Genomic DNA, 21,421 nt, shown 5'->3' on the forward strand with positions numbered 1-21,421 from the left:
ACTAATTTAGGATTTGAAAATATTGAGTATAAATTTTAGATTACTAACAACACTAAAAGCTTAGATTTCAATTTAGATTCCATTCTGAAGTCTATATTTTCAAAATTCATTTATCACAAGGGCTTGTAAAACTTCCACAATTAAAGCAAACACCAAAAAACAGTGGCAGCTGCTTCTTCTTATCACTCCAATTCTACAATCTTTCACAGATGGATTATTCTTAAAGTAAAGCAATTGTAGCTGGTTTGGGCAGTAAGCAGAATTTGAAACCAGAATTAAAATTCACATGTATAACATATGTAAAACTAAAAGTGTAATACATTCCTGTTGAGAACTCTATAAACAGTACTATTCATTTATTACAACCATAAAGTTAAACTTTGATTAACAAATGTAACCATAGGCTTGGCAACAGCAATTTAAAGGCCTGTCTTCCAACTCAGTGTGGATTTTTTCCAAATGTCCTTGGATATTTAGATATAGCTAGGCTTTCTGGCATCCTTGGCTAGAAACACAGGACCCCAACAAATGCCGTTTGGAAATGGCAGTCCCCTCTTTCAAAAGAATTTTTCTATAAAATATAAAGATGGTAAACATCCCTTAGGTGACAATCCTAAATTACCTCAACTGAAACTAAAGTCCACTGAAATCAATAGGGCACACATACAAGTTTATGTATTTATGACCGGGGGACCAAGAAGCTTTCCACTTACAAGTGACTTTCTAAATGAAAAGTGAATCATGTAACTACAGGTTGGTAAAAACCTCTTTAGTTCACTTACATCTCTCTCCTCAGAAAAGAAAATTTCCTATTATTTTAATCTGTCACTGAATACTAATTTTAAATTAATCAGCCTCTAGACCTTACTAGAATATTTTCAATTTAGCTATCTATATTACATAAAAGCAAAACTCTTACCTCACTGAAACTGGGAAAAGCTTCCACTGATTTAAATGGCTCAGAGCTTGCACTCTTAAAGCCTTTCTAAACAATCAGTCCATATAGAAAAATAAATAAATAAATAAAAATAATCAATTGCTGCTCATTTGATGCATGGGATCCAACATTTCCTTCCTCAAGAAAGCACTTCTCTTTTGGCTGTATCACATTTTCCTAGTTTTGTCCTTTGTATTGTGCTCAAATCACAACATATTGCTCAGAAAATGTTCTTTCCCTAGCAAGCAAGGTTTTTGGATTTAAAATGCTGTCTGGAATGTGGCTGAACAAGTTTCAAGGGCCATGATCAGGAACTGGCATAGCAAAGGTGCATTCCCCAAGTAGGGAGACCACTATGAATTCCAGAAACCCCGATCTCTTCCTTTTTGCTGCTGTTTCTTGTTTACCTGCCCTCTCAGAGGGAGGAAACAAGAAGAGAAGCAAAAACCCAACATGCCTTGTTATGGTTGATTAGGCCCAGAGGGACAGGCAAACAAATGGGGAGCAGCAGTAACAGCAAGGAGGAAGGGGAACCACAGAGTATCTTGCCCCAAAGCACCAACGTCCACCGCTTGGTGCCATCACTGACTTACTGATAGAACTGATGACATTCCTGATCATTCCATCCCATGTTTGAGCTACACAAAAGAATTTACATGGAAGATGAAACTGACAGTACTCCAGTAAATTATGAAGAAACCCATCATTTTCATGCTTGTCTGAACATTTCCTGGACTCATTCCCCTCTTGAAGGATTTCCCAATTAGCCCCTGAAATTCTGCTGCCTAAACAGCTGCTTGCATTGTTTGTTGTGTTCAACTAGTTCTGGATTCTCCTCCATGCAGGCTTATCACTCTTGTATGTCTTGCCTTTTAAAATAGTGAAAGGCAGGAGGGAACACAGCACAACTACTACTCCGCATGATTGTACAAGGATTCTATTTCACACTGCTACCAAGTATCAGGATGGAGATTTTTCCAAAGATTAAAACATAGTAGTGACTATTAAAAGATAGTCTTTTAATAAACTTTTCCACCACACAGGGGGCAGAAAGTTTGAAGGAGGCCTTATGGTCTGGATACTGAGATTGGAATTAGGAGATCCTCTCTTATTTTTTCAGACTCCATTAAGCGTTCAGCAGACTTACATAAAAGCATATAAAGAGATGCCAAGTAAAAGATTTTGTGCTAAGAGCATGTGTGTCAAATTATGAACAGAAACACATAAAAATCATAATGTATGTTCCTGATGAGAGTTGGCATGGAACAGAAGGAACAATAGCGGAAGGGATAGAAAAATAAAACAACATACATAACAATGGAAATCTTAACAATTAATGCCATCCAAATATAAATAGATGCTTTTTAGATTTCAAGAAATTGTATTTTTGAAGTCAGTAGATTCATTAAAAAAAGAAGTTGAACAGGAGATAGGAAATTCTGCCAGACTGCCCTAGAGGCAATATGCTCACTACTAATAAAAGCTAGCAGGGATGGAACAGCCGGTTGGGCCAGGGAAGTGATTAATGCCCCTCTGCGAGAGGGGGTGGTGCCTGGCTGCCTGAAAGAGGCGGTAGTGAGACCACTCCTGAAGAGACCCTCCCTGGACCCAGAAAATCTTAATAACTATAGGCCTGTAGCAAATGTTCTATTCCTGGGCAAGGTCCTTGAATGAGTGGGGCAGGCCAGCTCCAGACACTCTTGGATGAGACCGATTATCTGGATCCATTTCAGTGGGGTTTCAGGCTTAACAAGACACAGTTTCATCTGTTAGATGCTGAAGGACATAGGTTATGGCTTTGAATAATTTAAAAATGGCTTAAAGTATTACATTTTCTCAATAAAGATCTAAACATAAAAAGGGTTTCTTATAAAATAATTTACAGCAGAATATTTGTAGCAGGAATATCAGCATCTCACATGGTATTAGCGTGGCATATCTGCAGCATGCTGTGCCACCATCAGGAAGGACCATGTTAGAAGGTTGAACTATATAGTTCACAGGCCCTTGGGCCACTGGAGGCTGAGCATGTCATGGAAGCCATGTTCCAAGTCTCCTGGGAGACCATGTTGGCTGTACTTCTCATGTAGCACACCCTGCCAAACGATCCACCAAATGGCACTAAGTCTGACTTGTCTGCTCTCTTGGCAAGCTCTGCATTGCCTGCAATTGCAGCCAGAAGCAAATCTGGACAACAGTGGAAGAAATGGGGGAAGGAGGGCAGAGCGTGTGGATAAGTGAAACCATTTGTAAACCTATTATTTTTAAAATTCTCCCCTCTATACACACACACATATATTGGGTGTGTGTACCTGTGCATATATCACACTCACTCACCCTTTTTGTTTCAATAAATACTTTAAAACCTTATAATTTATCAGCACCACATTATGAGTCCTGGAAGAGACAAGAACATATATCCAAAAATGTGTAACACACAGCTGTAGAATAAAAGGATCCTATTCAAACCAAGTCCCCCAGCTACTTCAAATTTCCCCAAACAATGTGATTTGTCTTAAAACTATCTGAATTAATGCACAAACCAGCCATATTGTTACATTCTTACCTTGTCCTTGTGCTTCCTAGACAGTTTGGATTGTTGATTATTCAGAGCAATAACAGGAGAACAGCTGTACTGATCAACATCTGCTTCTTGTATTTGTTTACCTTTACCTGACCTTCCAAAAGGAACAGGTTTTGAGATCTGGAAAATAAATTATTCAAGGTAAAACATTCGACTTCCTATACAGTACCTTGAAAAAGTAAGCAGACCCCTGACCAATGCTCTCATATTACTGAATTACAAATAGTACACTGTAATTTCGTTCTGTATGATATTTTATTTTGAAACACTGAAACTCAGAATCAATTATTGTAAGATGACATTGGTTTTATGTTGGGAAATGTTTGTAATTCAGTAATATGAGAGCACTGGTCAGGGGTCTGATTACTTTTGCAAGGCACTGTATAAAGGGATCCTTCCCTACTACCTATTCCAAACCAGACTTGTTATATTAATATGCACAAGGTAAATTAGACTTTTGACACTATCTGGATAGTTGACTGGTCATTATCCTGACAAATAATATTCACATATTTTAAAAATTAATTATAATTATTATAACTAAGGCACACTATCCTCTGGAAACCTTCAGAGAACAGTGCCTCCCAGAAACATCAGAGAACAGCATCTGAGATAATGTCAAGACTCTTCTTTCCAAAATCAAAAGCAATGGGCTAAATCAACTTTTCCCAACCTTGGGACCCTAGAAGTTGTTGGAATGCAGCCCCCATCATCCCCAACTATCAGCCACATTGGCAGGGGATCATAGGAGTTGCAACTCAAAATCTGAGGACTCAAGGTTACAAAAGATTGGGCTACGTGGTAATGCTGACTCTTGGGCCCTTGCAACCTACATGGAATTATTCTCTCAAACGTTCTGACACTTGGAGTTCAGTGCCTTTGAACATGAGCAGAGTTTCCAAACAAAAATCAGGTCTTTAAAACAGGACCTAAAGGCAAAGTGTCCTTGAGCATGTGCAATGTGCCTTCCTTTAATTGTTTATTCATTCAGGGATATTATACCCCAATTTTAAAATTAAAAATTCTCAAAGCCCTGTTAACTGCTTGCTTCACCAGAAACTAGTGTCTGTCTTGTTCTTAGCTTGAACATCTTGGATTGCTCCAGGTCCACTAAAGTGCATGAGATGTAGATCAAGGGTGAGTTAGGAGGCTGTCCAACACAGGGGAAGAAACTCAACATAGGTGTACTTGTACATTGTCTCTGTATTTTATGTACCCTGACTTCTCCCTCCCTTACTTCTTACGTTGCTGATTTTTAAAAAATCTAATACTCAAGGCTGGTCACCCTGTGGTCAGTGCAGATGGTCAAGTGCAGGCAGTTTGACAATGCCAGTATCTATTTAAGGTAGGGTATGAAAACACCCTAGGGCCCACTGGCAATCTCTTGTTTGGCTACTCCCAAAATTTGTTCAATGATCCTCAATACAGCAACATGATGTTAAAGTAGCAATTGCAGCTATCTATTAAATAAGTTGTTTCTTACCCTCTCTTCTATTATAGGAAGTGAAAGATCAATGAAAGGTTCCTTTACTATGGAAATCTTAGAAGAGAATAAAAAAAAGAAAATAACTAAGTGGAGTATGCAGCTTTTTTGGTTTCCATTGTACATCAGAATCTATAAATAGTATCTAGTTAATTCAAAACTATAACACATTCTAAGGTTTCTTTACGTAGTGAAGAACTTCATAATATGGTTTGAGAAACTGAGTGACTGATTTCATTTTGTTTTTTAAAAAATAACAAAAATATGAACACTATGCCAAAACCCAGAGGTAGGCATGAATTTTCCTAGCTAGAGAACAAACTGGCAGGCATTTGGAATTTTCCCAATAGTATTAGAATTACTATATACTTTAGAAATATAAATATATAGTATTTCTTTATTTATGTATTTGCTGTTTTGCATCAAGTTTAACACGCTCCCCCTTCTCCAACCACTACCATCCCTTTAGGCCTCACCAACACAAACATTCTGGCTACGGGCCTATGCTAACAAGCCCAGACAAGAGAATTAAATGCCACACTTAGAGACTCTGCTAGTAATATACAGATTAAAGTTTAAAGGTGGGTCATGCTTTTTTCAAAGTGAGTTGAGTTTGGAGACACTGATGAAGTATTTCCATATACTAGAAGGGAGGGGGAATAAAGGTTTAAAAAATCCACCTACAGCTGAGCAAATGTGGTGCCTGCCAGCACAAGTCTACCATTGTTTCTTACAGACAGGGACTCTGCATGTCCAAAATGCAAGCCAAATGTTGAGTTCAGGGCACTGATTTCCAGTAACTAGTCCCTGCCAATGCTGACAAAGGAATGTGAGCTGGAAACCTGATTACCAAGACTGTAGCTAGCAGATGCCTGACACCAGCATGAACAGGATTGCAAGAATGAGGCCATGACACAGAACAAACTGCTTATCTTTCTGGCACCCCAATCCTAGCCATACGTATGGATCTAACCACATGCAAGGCTTTGGCTCAAAGCCATGCTCTGTGACATTTTGCTAATGAAGTATGCATAACATATTCACAGCAATTTCCTAATACAGCAAGTCTTACATGTATTTATCACAATTGTTTTCCCCACAAGAAATCTTACGAACAAATGATACAGCAGTTTGCTCAGTTATTGCAGGAATGTAAATCCAAATTTAAGTGCAATTCACTTTTCAGTGATGACCCATACAATCTGCACTGTCAAGGAAACACATCTGGCTCCAGTACTGCAATTTATGTGGCAGACTAGCATCTTCCCTATGCCAATAGACATACTCATGAGTACACATCTCAGTATGTCACTCCAATGTTACAGACTGTAGTGCTTATTCATAAATAATTCTTATAGCGCTTTTTGATAGTGCAGCATAAGAATACTCTAGAACAGGGATGGCTAACATTTTTTGACTCAAGGACTACATTCACTCTGGACCAACCCTCCAGGGCCAAATGCCAGTGGTGGGTGTGGCCATCTGACACTCTCATTCACACAGAGAGACATACAGCTCCCCCTTCTTAGCTGATATATGTAGATCACCTGATTGGGGGGTATCGCCCCCTCGCCTCTCAAATGCTTAAACCAATGTCCAAGAAGATACCATTGGTACTCCAGAACACCACCATTATCCACCAATAGCTTGTAGAAGCAGAAAAAATGTCAGAGCTCCAGGTTGTTTTGGGGAAACTCCTCCCCCCAGAAGCTCAGTTCACCATGATTTAAATTTTAAAGCCACACCCATAACTTCCCCCATTTACACATTCACATTTCTATACAGGTTAGTATGTATTTACAGTATCCACATATGACCCTCTCCATAAATCCATAAATGAATAACAGTTTTTTAACATTTTGTAGACTCTTTCGTGATATTGATCAGCCAGCTAAGGGTGTGCCTTGGTGGTGTCCTAGTGCCCTTCAGAAACACCTTGGGTGAGTACCCATGGTGCCTTCTCGAGTGCGACTACTATACCTCCAAGTGGGATGTTCTAAAGCTGACCCTTGAGTTCCCAGGTTGGGCTGGCTGATTATTTGTCAGGCAGAACACGTTGAAGGACCTGTCAGCTGAAGCAAACACATCTATTTTGTAGTGTTTTAGGAATGAGCATGGATTAACCCTTGTTCCCACTCTGCATACCTCTGGCACTGGGGCATTTGTAGCCAGTGCAGCTGATGTCGCAACTGATCTGGTTGAGTTGGCCACTATCCCTGTAGGGGTGTTAACCCTTGATATGTGTATGGCAAGGCAATTCCAGTCCTGAAACACCTGGAATGGACAGATGAGGATATTTTCTGTCCCAAGGATAATGGGTAGAAAAAAACAGATACTCTGATTTCTGAATTGGTCGTGTCCTAGAGATCTGCACTTTTAGCGCTCTACAGATGTCTAGAGAGTGCCATGTGCATTCAGAAGGGTGCTTAGCATCTGGGCAAAAGGTGGGCAAGAATACTTCCTGTTGTCTATGAAAGGCAGAATTCACTTTTAGCACAAATGCTGGATGTGTGCGGAGTACTACTATGTCCTTGTGAAATATGCACAGGGTTTTAAAAATTATCTATAGAACTTGCAGTTCGGAGACTCTTGTTGCTAACATGATGGCCACTAAGAAAAGGACTTTGTACAACAACAAGCATATCTGTGCCTTCTGCTTGTGGTGATTGGAACCTGGTGTAAAACCTCTTCAGTTAATTATCTTGTCTGGTGCAGAAAGATCCACCTTCATCTTCCCAAAATGTACTTTTCTGAAAATATGTCTGTTAAGATGCCATTCCCCAGGCATCAATTTCCTGCGATTCAACAAATCTGCTTGCACATTTTCTGTGCCCTGTACGTGTTCTGCAACCAACAATTCCAAATTTCTCTCTGCCATGTCAGTAGGAGAGTTGCTGCTGAGTGGATAGAGTGCCTCCCTGCCAATTTCATGCCTTCCTGCCAATTTATAAGTGCTTTGTTTTAGTATTGTCCATTGGAATTAGCATTCTTTAACCTCAAGTGTGGAGCAAAGTGACATAATCCTAATCTTGCTGCTCTCACTTCCAGCCATTTTATGCTTTAGCTGGCCTCCATTTGGGTCCAGGAGCCCTGACTACCTGGCCTCTGCAGTTTGCTCCCCAGCCTGTAAGATTGGTATCTGTTGTTATAGTTTTCCACATGGGTTCCTTTAGAGAAACACCACTGCTTACATTGCTCGTCTTTAGCAATCACTTGATTGCTGAACAGAGTTGTTTTGACAGTCATATTTGCCTGTTTATTGCAATGGTCTGGTGTGGAAACTTGCCCATGGTGTTACTTGTAACATCAATAGTAACATTCCTAATAACTTGGCTAGATTTATTCGGTTCGAGGATTTCTTTGATATGGTGGACATGACTGCTATTTTCTTTTCTCTTCACTCCTGGGACAACAAATGAGTTTCTTTCTTGATGTCTTGATGCCTTAGCTGTTGCAGGTTCTGTGAAGGGTGCAAATGACTCTTCTTAGCCTTTATCAATAATCCATGGTCTTTCAAAATTACCAATGTGTTGTTAAGATGTTGGTATGCTTCCTGAAGGGATAGTGCTTGGTTTAGAATGCCATAGAGGTATGGATATGGATGAATTCCTCCATCATAAAGATGGGTCACCAGTGTCACCATTATTTTCATGAACACTCTCAGTGCTGAGGCCAATCCAAAAGGCATTGTCTTGTATTGGAAGTTTTGGTCTACATAGGCAAAGTGCAGAAACTGATAGTGCTCTGGAGGTATGGGACATGAAGTTATGCTTCTGTTTGGTGTATGGAAGCGAGGTAGTGTTGTGGTTGGAGCACTTCCCACATGGAGTTCAACATTTCCATTCTGAATTGTGATACATTACAAGCCTGTTTAGATATTTCAAGTCGAATACCAACCTCCAAGTGCCTTTTTTCTGGGGGGGGGCAATAATAAAGAGCAGAGAGTAGAATCCTGAGAATCTCTGTTCTGGTGGTGCATATTTTGACACCTGAGACATGTATTTTTAGGACCTACCCTATTTGGGTATTTTAAATTGTTTTTAAATTGTTTTAAAATTGTTTTTAAAATGTTAAAATTGTTGTAATAATTATTTTTCATGTTTTAAAATTGTTGGAACTTGCCCTGGGACCTTTGGGTGAAGGGCAGGTAATAAATTGACAATAACAACAATATTCTATTGCTACTGTCTTCAACCAGTGTTCTTTTGCTGTTGACATGAACTTCTGTTTCTCCTGATTCTTGTGGAACAGGTATGAGATGAATCTGCTTGGAGGCTGGAATTGAAACTCTTATGTTGTATCCATAAAATATTGCTTCTTTCATCCATTTTTCTGAAACTGTGGATTCCCATCTGTGGTAGAAGTTCATCAAACTTCCCCTCGCCTCATGGCTCAAGTCAGAAGTTCTTTTGACTCTTTCTGTCTCTTGTGGTGGAGCTACTGGGAAATCTATTGTTTGAATTCTGTGATCCACTGTTTTGCTGGAACCTTGGCTGTCCCCAGGTAGCTCTATAGGGGCAATAGTCTCAAGTTCTGGTCTCAAATCTTGGGGAATGAAAGGACTGGTATGGTTGAAAACAACCTGCTCAAGGAAAGTAGAAAAAACAAATTGAGGCTCCAGTGGTAGAAGTTTCCCAGAAGCAACCTGGAGCTCTGATGTTTTTTCTGCTTCTTCAAGCTATTGGTGAATGATAACCTACTTGGTGGTGCCCTAGTGCCACTCGAGAATATGGTGATTTACATCCTTATTAGGATGCTAGGCTCTGCTCACCCCAGAGCTGTCTCTACGTTCAAGTGTTTTTTTTCTTTTATTTTTGCCAGAGCTGCCCATTTGTGCAGTCTTGAAGGGGTAGAAACATTAGTTGGGGGGCTGGATCAGGTGCCCATACTAGGGGTTAGTTTGCTCTAGGAAAAGGAAGAATGTCAGAATTATAAAAATTGTTCCTCATGCTGGAAAGAAACTGGAAAGTGTGAACAAGTTTGTAGGAAAGGACCAAACGCTACAGAAAAATTTAAGTTCTTCACTGATGTACTTAAAATTGATACTATACATAAAACAAGACATCTATTCAAATTATATTATATAACAGAATATCTCACATTACTAAAATATGAAAACCACAGATACATTGTCAGCTGGCTGTCATAACCCAGAGCTGGCCTCAGGGGTCAGCACAGCTGGGCAACAGCTGAGGCCCATGGCCTACCAGGAGTCCCACTAACAATCCCTAGAGTCTCCAGACTCTGCTGCTACTTCTCTTTGATGTTTCTGTCTGTTTGACTGCCCTCTTCAAAGCAAGAGAAAACAGAAGGGAGCAAGAAGAAGGGCCAATAACCTCCACATACCTCCCACCTCCCCAACTCACTCTCTCTCTCTGAAGTTGTGGAAATAGTCTGGAAGGAGAAGTGAATGGGTAGCAGCATCAACAATAGAAAAGAGTTAGGCCCACTTAGGGAAAAGAGCCCACTGAAACCATTGCCGTTTTTAATCTTATTTTCATTACTGTTTTAGAATTCGTATCTCCAGCCTAAAATTATCCAGGTAGTCAAGATTGTTTATTCAATTCCCTTCTCGACATGAAAATGAAATATAAAGGGTTGGACTTTTGAAACAATCAGTTTTCTTATATACCACTGTAAGACATTAATGAAACAGTATAGATTTCAACTGAAAAACACAGAATATTCACAGCATTAAGTGATCTTTTACTTTAACAAATCAAATTCCATAATACCTACATTTTCACATTCCTCACACATGATAGTGCTAGTCAATTCACCAACAAAGATCCTATCTATGAAGTTCATCTTCACACCCTCTCTTCCATATGCTGCAAAAACATTACTCTTTTTTAAACGTGGAAACACATATATCCATTCTAAATACAATTCATTCTAGGATTTTCCCCCTAAAAACATTTAGTGCATTGCAGATAAATATCTTTTATTTTAAATAGAATATATATATAAATAGGTGAAATAATAATGGTCTGTTGACTGTAAAAAATTTTTTGATTTGCTAGTTAGATAAAGGCATTTCTTTCAAAATGAAGTATTAAAATGCATAGTATGAATATATCCATTTACTCTCACACAGTGGACTTTTTATTATGCTATACAAAGCATCAGCCGCACTTTAGAGTGCTTCCATTATTTTCCGCCCCTAGAGAATAATACTCTCTTGTATTATAAAACGTATATTTAAGAGAGACTGTACTCCAGGTAAAGAAAAGTTCTGGATTTTAATATCTGAAACAAGATTCCTTGGTCATTTGTAATAAGATATCCAACACAAATGCTTTAGCTTAAATTATAGTTAGTGTTTTAAATTCATAGATAAAAAGATATTCCAACTCATGTCTTAGTATGTACACTTAGAACAGTCCTTCTGGTTTTGTCTGAACTTGCTTCTTAAGCAAATGTGTTTAAGGTTACAGCTTTATAGCTCTATCTTACAGGGAAATTTACGTACAGCTTAATACTGCAATTAAGCAATGACTTGCCCAAAAAAGGCTTCATGGAAGATCCACCAAGGGCCTGAGAAAAAGGGGAGGTTGTTTACTATAGACTGCAGCTATAGTAAACTCCATTCTACTCCCATAACCCTTCCCCATTTTCCCTGAAAAAAAACACCTATTTTTTCAGCTCTTAAAAGTAGAAAGATGTTATTCATTGCTTACTCCCCTAGCCTTCCCCAGTTTTGGTCTGGAACTTCAATACCCAACTTAATTAGAATATGTATACACGAGTATACTGCAGTGAGCAAGCCCCCCTTGCTCCCTGCCCTATATAAAGGTCTAGCATCTCAATTTTTATAGAAGGCTAGAGTCAGGAGAAAATCTAGCTAGTCTAGATATGAGAATCAGGTTACTACATGTATAACGCAGTACCATCAAAGGAGTGTTTTGCATGTGAATTAGACAGCATCAGAATAACAGGCACAAGCTCTGTAAAAGCTACACAGAGTACTGTAGCACTTTAGAACTTCAATTGTGATTCAATTCAGTTAAAAATACATGAATACACAATTTCATAGTCAATTCATTTGCAACAGCAAATTTAAATCAAACTCTGGAAATTAACATAATGAAGCTTTTGCTAAATAACAGTATACCTTTGACTTTTCTTTTTATCTCCTCATCTGCAGTTTTAGTGGTTGGATTATTGAATGCTTTTAAGATTGCAGCTTGTATGCGCTGTAAAAAACATTTAGCATATATTTTATTTGACAGAAGTTCACAGCTATAAGTACTGTTAATATTAGAGTAATAGATGATGACAAATAAGGAAAATCTTGAGAGTACTGTCAAAAACATGTAGCTTCATACAATTTGCTGATAGTGTATAAAATGTAACTTAAATCATTAACGTTAACTGTCTCTTTCAGCTCTTCTCACTTCATTAAGACCTAAGTTTCTTTAGGCAAGTAGCAAACCCATCACAAGATTGTAGACTGATGATCTTTTTCCTTTCTTAAAAAAAGATGGGAGAAACCTTTAAATGTTAATAGAACCTGTGAGGAACCTATGGCCCAGCAGATGTTGCTGACCTATAACTTCCACCATTCTTAACCACTGGCCATACTGGATGGGGGCAATGGGAGCTGTAATCCAACAAAAGCTAGAGAGCCACTAATTACCTATTCCTAACTTAGAATTTATGAAGAGCTGGTATGGCATAGTGGCTAAGAGTGTGAACTGGAAAGTGCCCAGTCCAAAACTCACTTTAGCCAAAGGCCAAAGGAGACATGATATTAAATCAATGAATGTATTTAACATGTGTCAGCTCTCACTATACATAAACAGCAGTGGTAGAGTAACAAGGCATGGGACTAACTCTTCTCCCCACTGCGGTCCAGAATAAAATCACACACACAGTGAAGCACTTGGAAGCCCTGCCAGGGAAGATTCCACTGGAGTCAATGGAAGCTTCACGGCAATGCCAGGTCTAAAAACTACTTCAGTAGGAGACAATTTCCTTTGGAACAGCTAGAGTGTGTGTGTGTTAACTTCATCTCCTCATCCATCATAGTTTCAATCCACCCATGGCTACTTTGGGGGGGGGACATGTTAAACACATTCACACATTTATCATAATCTTTAGTTTGGTCCTTACTAGGTGGACTTAGGGAAGCCACTAGCCCTCGCCCTTTAGCACAACTAACAATTGTTTAAAGGAGAGAGAGGTCACACACTCAACTGAAGTCCTGAAAATATCAATTTTGAGTTTTAACTTTGCATCTGGAGCTAAAAATTAGGGCTCTAATATAAATGCATGTGTATGGGGGGATATGACTAGAACTAGGTCTGAATACAATCAGTCTCAACATATGTGAACATAGCTTTCAATGAAATAGTCCACATGTAGCCAAAAAGTACCTTAACATGGTGAGGGGGTTTGAGAGTGTTGAAGAAGCTAAGAGCAATGCTGTCAGGAGTCTAGACCAAGAGGCTAGACTCCTACCAGGGGCACCCAAGGCGGAATGGTCAAAGCTGAAACACCAGACTAAGATGCATCCAAACCCAGAGGAAGGCAATGGTAAACCACCTCTGAATATCTCTTACCATGAAAACCCTATGAACAGAGTATCCAAAATGCAACACGAGATAGTGCTGGAAGATGAGACCCCCAGGTCAGAAGGCACTCACCGAGCTAACAGATGCTCTTGGAGGTCACTGATTCATAGGGTCACCATAAGTCATAATTGACTTGGAGGCACATAACAACAACAACGTCTCTTCCAACCAAGTAATGTTTTACTATGCAACTACATTCTATAAATGGGCCTTTATAAACTCATTCTTCACATATGCTAGTAAGATTTCTCAATATCACCACCAGAAAAAGACAAGGAAAAACCCCAATAGTATTTATAATTTAGAAATGTTTATTATGTACTTATTTCATTTATACATCAGGAACATAGAGGCACTGATAAATGTTTATTGAAATATTAACATCACAACTAATGCACCAAGGAATAGTTTCTACATAGTGAGTTGCTGACCTGGCTAGTGTATTAACTCCTAGTGCCTCAAGCCCCTCTTTGTTCATCTTAAATCCAAAAATATACTAAAGAGGCCTAATCAATAAATAACTCAGCAAGTTGGATACCATAAAAGGGTTTAAGGCCACAAGCTACTGCCTTTTCATTGGGATGAGTGCGTTTAACCATTTATTTAGGTCAAAGAAAGACATAGTCTTTGAAGGGTTAGGGTGCGGCTAACAATGGCATCAGACATTAATCAATTAGCAGCAGGGTTCAAATACTTCAAACCCTGGTATGAAGCATCTCCAGTGCACAATGCTGGAAAAAGCAGACACTGCAATTTTAACTGTAGCACTGACTACTTCTGGTTGTTGTTGTTTTAAAAAAAGTTCACTTACATCCATTAGTGTATGGAAATACAAAGAACACCAAGTGTTTGGAAACAGGGAAACATTCTAATTTCACAAATGAGATCTCAGTACGTGTGAAAATTTGAAGGAAACAAAATGAATGAAGCAATAGATTGGATTAAAAATATATTTCATATATTTTAATTTAAAATATTCCTTATACTATTTCTATTTTAAAGAATCAATGAGGTTTTAAAAAGTTAAAAATCAGGATTTTAAATATATATATTTCAATTTACACAGAAGATCGGATGGTTTAGATAGAAAATTTCTTATGGGAGAAAGTGAAAAACATGGCTATTTGCCATTTTAGCAGATCTGATCTGAATGTTTACACTCAGATTTAAGAGCAGCGTGAATAGCAGGAAGTTTTAAAAGATTCTGGTGGCAGACAGATTGCTGTAGGCTTCCCTTCAAATAAAAAGCAAAACACATGGTAGTGACACTCTCTAGCAAAAACACGATTAACAGCTGTGGTGTTCCCATGACAGACAATGTTGCTCATGTTTGTTTCAGTGACTAACACAACTGTCACTGCTCACAAGATTGACCAGATCCACAAATCTGACATTTTCAGTTTGTCACACTTCTATAGAATCTAAAAAGTGGAGGGGGCGCAATCCCAACAGCTTTTACTAATAATGTCCCTTGCTGTAATGCCTGAGGTGATAAAGTCTTAGTTCATACTATTGCACCATTATGGCAAAACATGGGTTCAATTGTTGTCAAGAGTGGGATCAAGCTTTGTTTCTTCACAGATGGAAATGGGACTGGGGAATAATAGAAGTTTTTCTTTTTCTAGTTTAAGTAAGGGTAGAATGCAGAATTAATGGCTTGTAGTGAAGTAAGCAAATATTAAAATAAATCTTCAGCAAAGTGTGTGTTAATTTTGATTTATTCTTTCTAACACAGTATTTAAGTCTACTAGGTTCTTATCTATACAAACGAGTCACCTTTGTCTCTTCTATTCTCATTGCATCCAGCAAATAGTGGAGAACTTCCTGGCTGTCTTGCTGTTGAAATCCCCTAAACCGAGGAGCCCTGGAAAGGGCAAGAGGGGAAAGGAATAAGTATTTAGCAGAAGAATTTTCAGTTTTAATAATAAAATAATGATTTCTGAAAACAAGATAGCAAGCATATATTTGTATGTAAGTTAAGAAATCTTAACAAAACCACGGGTAAAAAGAAAAAAATAACACCAAGAAACTGGTATGTATGTATGGCATATGTATAACTAAGGCTGGCTTACTTTTCAAAGAGACTGCAATATGGAACACAGTTGAGAGGCAGCAAAACCACCAATAGCTTGAGACAGGAAGCAGGTTTAGTCCCATTTTGTCATGGGATTGAATGGCTGCCATTTACTCCTATGACAAAAAATAAAATGCTGCACTTGTGGCCAAAACCAACCTACACACCACCTCTTGAGTTTGCATCTTAAACTTACAAAAATCTCATGTGAATAGAATACCCACAGTCGATGTACACACACAAACAAATATATACCAGAGTCCCTCAGGTATACAGATCCACACTCTCTACCCACAATGACACCCTTCCCTTTAGTTCCAATAAAAAATCTTTTAAAAGTACTTGAATTTTGGTATCTTGAGGGGAACAAGTTCAAGTTATGTGTAACAACAGGTTGGTTGCTTCTTTATTCAAAAGAGTGACAGTCTTGTCATATTAGTGCAGCAAACAGATAACATTTCATTAGCAAAGAAAGAGCGTATTCTCCAACTCTCTTAAATGCATAGTATCAGATGCTTAATGAAAATTATAAATCAGTTTTAGGTCACTATTACTAGCTAAGTTCCTACTAAAATATTCCCCTTTCCATAGAAAGACAGTAGCCTTGTTTGCAAGTCTTGGTAAAATAGGAGCAGGTTTGTAGTTGAGGGTTCTCCTAGAACCATCCCTGTCACCTAAGGCTCAATCCAGACAAGACTGAGATGCTGCCAATGGGTGGTTCTTCTGACCGGATGGTGGACGTCCAACCTGTCCTGGATGGGGTTGCACTCCCCCTGAAGGAGCAGATTCATAGCTTAGGGGTTCTCCTAGAACCATCTCTGTCACTTGAAGCTCAGGTAAGCCTCAGTGGCACAGAGTGCCTTCTACCAACTTTGGTTGGTGGCCCAGCTATGCCCCTATCTGGACAGGGATAACCTGGTTTCAGTTGTCCATGCTCTGGTAACCTCCAAGCTAGATTACTACAATGCACTCTATGTGGGGCTGCCTTTGAAGATGGTTCAGAAGCTGCTGCTTGTGCAAAATGCAGCGGCCAGATTGGTAACAGGGACCACACGGTTTGAACACATAAAACCGATTCTGGCCCGCTTGCATTGGCTGCCTGTATGTTTCCGAGCTGGATCAAGGTGCTGATCTTAACCTATAAAGCCCTAGATGGCTTAGGACCACAATACCTGATGGACCGCCTCTCCCGACACGAACCCACCCGTACACTACGCTCAACATCTAAGGCACTCCTCTTGGTGCCTACTCGGAGGGAAGCTGGGAGTCTGGCAACAAGGGAGAGGTCCTTCTCAGTGGTGGCCCCCAAATTATGGAATGGTTTTTGTGACGAGGTTCGCCTGGCGCCAATATTGTTACCTCTTTGGTGCCAGGTCAAGACTTTCCTCTTCTCCCAGGCATTTTAGCATGTGTTTTTAAATTGCTTTTAATTTTTTTAAAATTGTGTTTTTAAATTGTTTTTTGTGTTTTAAAATTTGTATATTTGTTTTTATTGTTTTTAATTGCTGTAAACCACCCAGACAGCTTCAGCTATGGGGCGGTATATAAATGTAATAAATAAATAAAATAAATAATAAAATATAGTTAATCATGATCGCATGTAAGAGGGCTCTTTCACTCCTCCCTACTTGTGCAACAATGCAAAGTCAGAGATCATGGTATATTTTGTTCCAAGAAACCATGATATGTAGCCTAGCTTTGTTCTTGACTTACTGATCGTAGCTTGTTAAAACAAAACAAGCCACAATCCCTGATTTAAACATAACACAAAGCAAGGGACCAAGGTTCATTCCCCCGCCCCAGCACAAGAAAGAGTGAAGGGGCCCTCCTAGCCACATTCATGTTAAAGAATTAAATATGGTTTACCATGGTGTGCAAATAGTGCCAATGAGATGAATGATCATATGCTTCAGTGGAGCTTCTAAAGTACCAGTATATAGGAATTTTTTTAAAAAAACACCTGCCTGGTCATCGGGTCTAATATGCTTTAATACAAGCATGTCTGGTGCTGCTCTTGGCCTTCCACAGACCTTTGAGTTTATCCTCTCCCTTAGTGATGCCTGTTAGCAGCAGCAGTGTGAACTCAGCCTGCTTGCCAGTCATTATAAAGATATGGAGGAGACACTTGTTGATATTTTTCAACTATAATAAATTGGAGAGGCAAGGAAATTCTAAACCTAACTGTGAAACATTTTTTTCAAGGAAGGAAGTATGGAGAAAGGTATCTTCTTTGGGGCTAGAAAGGCAGATTCCAAGGTTAAATGAAGAGGAGAGAAAACGCTTCTTTGCCTTTGGTGCAAAAACAACCACCACCACCACATACTGGTGCAACTAAGTCCAAGCTATGAACAATGTTAATAGGAAACCAAAATCAGGAGTACAGATGGGAGAGAAATTAATTTGGCCTATCTAATCTGCACTTCCAGAACGAATAAGAGTGCAAAACACAGCTATCCTTTGAAATGTGCACTTCTCTGAATTTTGTGATACAGTTCTCCAGTCCAGAAGTACACACAAAAATACTTATTTGCATTAATGTATTAAATTACATGATTTTAGGAGAAATTGCAAAATGTTTATATTAGGCAAAATTGTATTCATTAAGAGAAATGTGTGTGGAAATGGATATGAATTTTCATGATGAATTCAAGACAAGTCCGCAAACAGATGCAGAAAAGGGGAAAATAAAGTTAAGTTGGAAAAATGAGAAACTGAGGGAAAATGAAATTGAGCATCTTTTCTTTTCTTGGAAGGTAAAAACTTGGAGAAGCAGAGAATCATAGAATCATAGAGTTGGAAGGGGCCTTGTAGGCCATCGAGTCCAACCCCCTGCTCACAGCAGGAAATCCACAGCTAGAGCATCTCCCGCAGATAGCTGTCCAGCCTCTGCTTGAAGACATCCAGCAAAGGGAATCCCACCACCTCCCTAGGCAGTCAGTTCCATTGCCAAACCGCCCTTACTGTCAAGAAGTTCCTTCTAATATCCAATCTGAATCTACGCTCCTGCAACTTAAAACCATTAGACCTAGTCCTACCCTCTGGGGCAGCAGAGAACAAATCTGTACCCTCCTCTATGTGACAGCCCTTCAGGTACTTAAAGAGTGCAATCATGTCACTCCTCAGCCTTCTCTTCACCAGACTGAATATGCCACGTTCCTTCAACCTTTCCTCATAAGACTTGTTCTCCATACCGGCTATCATCCTCGTCGCCCTCTTCTGAACCCGCTCTAACTTGTCTATATCTTTCTGAAAATGAGGCGCCCAGTATTCCAGATGAGGCCTGACTAATGCAGAATATAGTGGGACTATTACTTCCCTCGACCTGGAAACTATAGCTCTGTTTATGCAGCCCAAAACCGCATTTGCCTTTTTTGCCGCAGCATCACACTGCTGGGTCATGTTCAACTTGCGATCCACTACAATTCCAAGGTCCTTCTCTCACTCACTACTGCTAAGCCGCATATTTCCCATCCTGTACCCGTGCATTTTGTTTTTGTGGCCTAAATGCAGAATCTTGCATTTGTCTTTATTGAATTTCATTTTATTAATTTCAGCCCAATTTCCTAGTCTATCCAGGTCCCTTTGGATTTTATTCCTGTCTTCCATTGTGTTAGCTATCCCTCCCAGTTTCGTATCATCCGCAAACTTCATAAGGCTTCCCTCCACCCCGTCATCTAAGTCATTGATAAAAATGTTGAAGAGTATCGGCCCCAGGACAGAGCCCTGTGGCACTCCACTCGAAACCTCCTTCAAGTCCGAAGCAGAGCCACCGACGACCACTCTTTGAGTACGGTTTTCCAACCAGTTGTGAATCCACCTGACAGTATTTCCATGTAGTCCGCATTTGACCAGTTTGCTAATCAAAAGGTCATGGGGGACTTTGTCAAACGCTTTGCTGAAATCTAGATAGATGACATCTACAGCATTTCCACCATCTACTAAGCTAGTGACCCGATCAAAAAAAGAGATGAGATTAGTTTGACAGGGTTTTTTCTTGACAAACCCATGCTGGCTCCTACTAATCACAGCATTGTCATCTAGATAGTTGCCAATGGACTCTTTTATTATCTGTTCTAATATCTTTCCCGGTATTGAAGTCAGACTGACCGGCCTGTAATTCCCCAGATCTTCTTTTTTACCCGTTTTAAAGAACGGGACAATGTTTGCCCGTCTCCAATCCTCCGGCACCTGTCCCGTAGGCAGCCTCCTATGGAAACAGCTTTTCCTAGAAGTAGACATGTGGTAGGAGTGACCCCAGTTAGGACAGGGCTTGCTGCCTTACTCCCCTGAAAACAATATAATTTTCTCCCTCAAGGGGAAGAGAGTGAACATAGGATGTTATAAAACTGTCCACTCCTGGGAGGGCAACCTTCTATTGACAACACTACCATAGTTTCATGTAACCTACAACTGCAATACCTGTTGGAAAGGTCTTTATTTAGACACATTTATTTATTTATTTATTTATTTATTATTAAATACATAGGTACTGTACAGAGACTTAAAAGCACAGTTTTTGCCCATAGGCTTACAATCTAATACAAAGGGAAAGAGAAGGGAACAGGAAAACAAGCAAATTCAGGAACTATTCTTCCTAGTTACATAGTTACATATCTTGAGCAAATATACAGTAGGGCCCCGCTTTACAGCGATTCGCTTTACAGCAATTCGCTAATACAGCGGTCTCAATTAGGCGCAATTAGACTAAAGCCCCACTCATGTGGCACTTGTTCCGCTTTATGGCGGTTTTCAGGCATCGCACACCATTCTATTCAATGAGTTCCGCTTTACAGCGGTTTTCGCTTTACAGCGGGGGTCCAAAACAAAACCCACCGTATGAGTGGGGCCCTACTGTCTCGAGAAACAAGGTATACCTCACAAACCCAAGTGAGATTGAGTCTTAATTTTTTTTAAAAAAAATTAAAAAATTAACAGTAGGTATGACTCATATTATAATCACCTTTTTGCCTTTTATGCAAGTGGTTCATCTGCAAAATGTACCTTTTGTTTTAATACAGAATTTGCTTTAGTCAATTTTAGGCTAATGTTGAAGGGTATTCATTGTGCACAGTTGCAGGTTACTAACCACTCCAGTAAAACATGCCCAGGATGCAAATGTGATACCCACACACAACAGGCTTGTAAAAACATTTATTCACCAGGTCATCTGTGGTAAGTAAGAATTGCCTCAAGGTGATCAAGCATGAAAACTTTACAGAAGTTTGATTTTTATTTATTTTAGGCCTCAATATTGGTGGGCTAGTAACTTTGGTGGACTTATTTGGACTGAAGGGAGAAGAAATTCTCCATCACGCTCAGAGTTGTGGCTCACCATTAGCAGTGGCAGTAGCACAGCTTCTGAAGTTTTTTTTTTGCTGTTGATTCCAGTGAGCAGTATATCGTTAAGAGTGTTGTAATAGGACCTGAGAGATTGTTGTTGAAAACCTTACTCAGCCATGAAGCTAAGTGCATAGTCTTGGGCCTACCTCAAATACTCGTTGTGAGAATAAAATTGGGGAAGGGGGAGAACTATGTTGGGATATAAAAATGTAATTGGTACCAGTAGCAATGGTTTTGGAGCTTGGCCACCATTTTGCATTCTGCACAGTCTCCTGGACAAAGCATAGTTCCAGGGCATGGGGGGGGGAGGAGGGAGGAGAATACTGACTGCCACAAAAATGGTGGAGAATATTCAGAAGAAAAATTCTGCAAAGTGGCTTTTTTCAGGGGTGGGTATGAAAAGGTCATACTTTCCTTTTACTTACAA

The 21,421-nt window shown here is 39.4% G+C and overlaps 1 protein-coding gene across 1 annotated transcript in view; it reads right to left on the reverse strand.

Annotated features, from left to right (window-relative positions):
* Window positions 1–21,421, reverse strand: part of USP45 (ubiquitin specific peptidase 45) — a 76,698-nt gene that overhangs the window by 15,843 nt on the left and 39,434 nt on the right. Inside the window, 5 exon segments of the mRNA XM_061623420.1 lie at window positions 3,504–3,641; window positions 5,005–5,061; window positions 10,744–10,835; window positions 12,119–12,200; window positions 15,357–15,444. Of these exon segments, the coding sequence (XP_061479404.1) occupies window positions 3,504–3,641; window positions 5,005–5,061; window positions 10,744–10,835; window positions 12,119–12,200; window positions 15,357–15,444 (457 nt within the window).

The sequence above is a fragment of the Rhineura floridana genome, chromosome 4 (genome assembly GCF_030035675.1).
Source record: "Rhineura floridana isolate rRhiFlo1 chromosome 4, rRhiFlo1.hap2, whole genome shotgun sequence".
Taxonomy (NCBI): domain Eukaryota; kingdom Metazoa; phylum Chordata; class Lepidosauria; order Squamata; family Rhineuridae; genus Rhineura; species Rhineura floridana.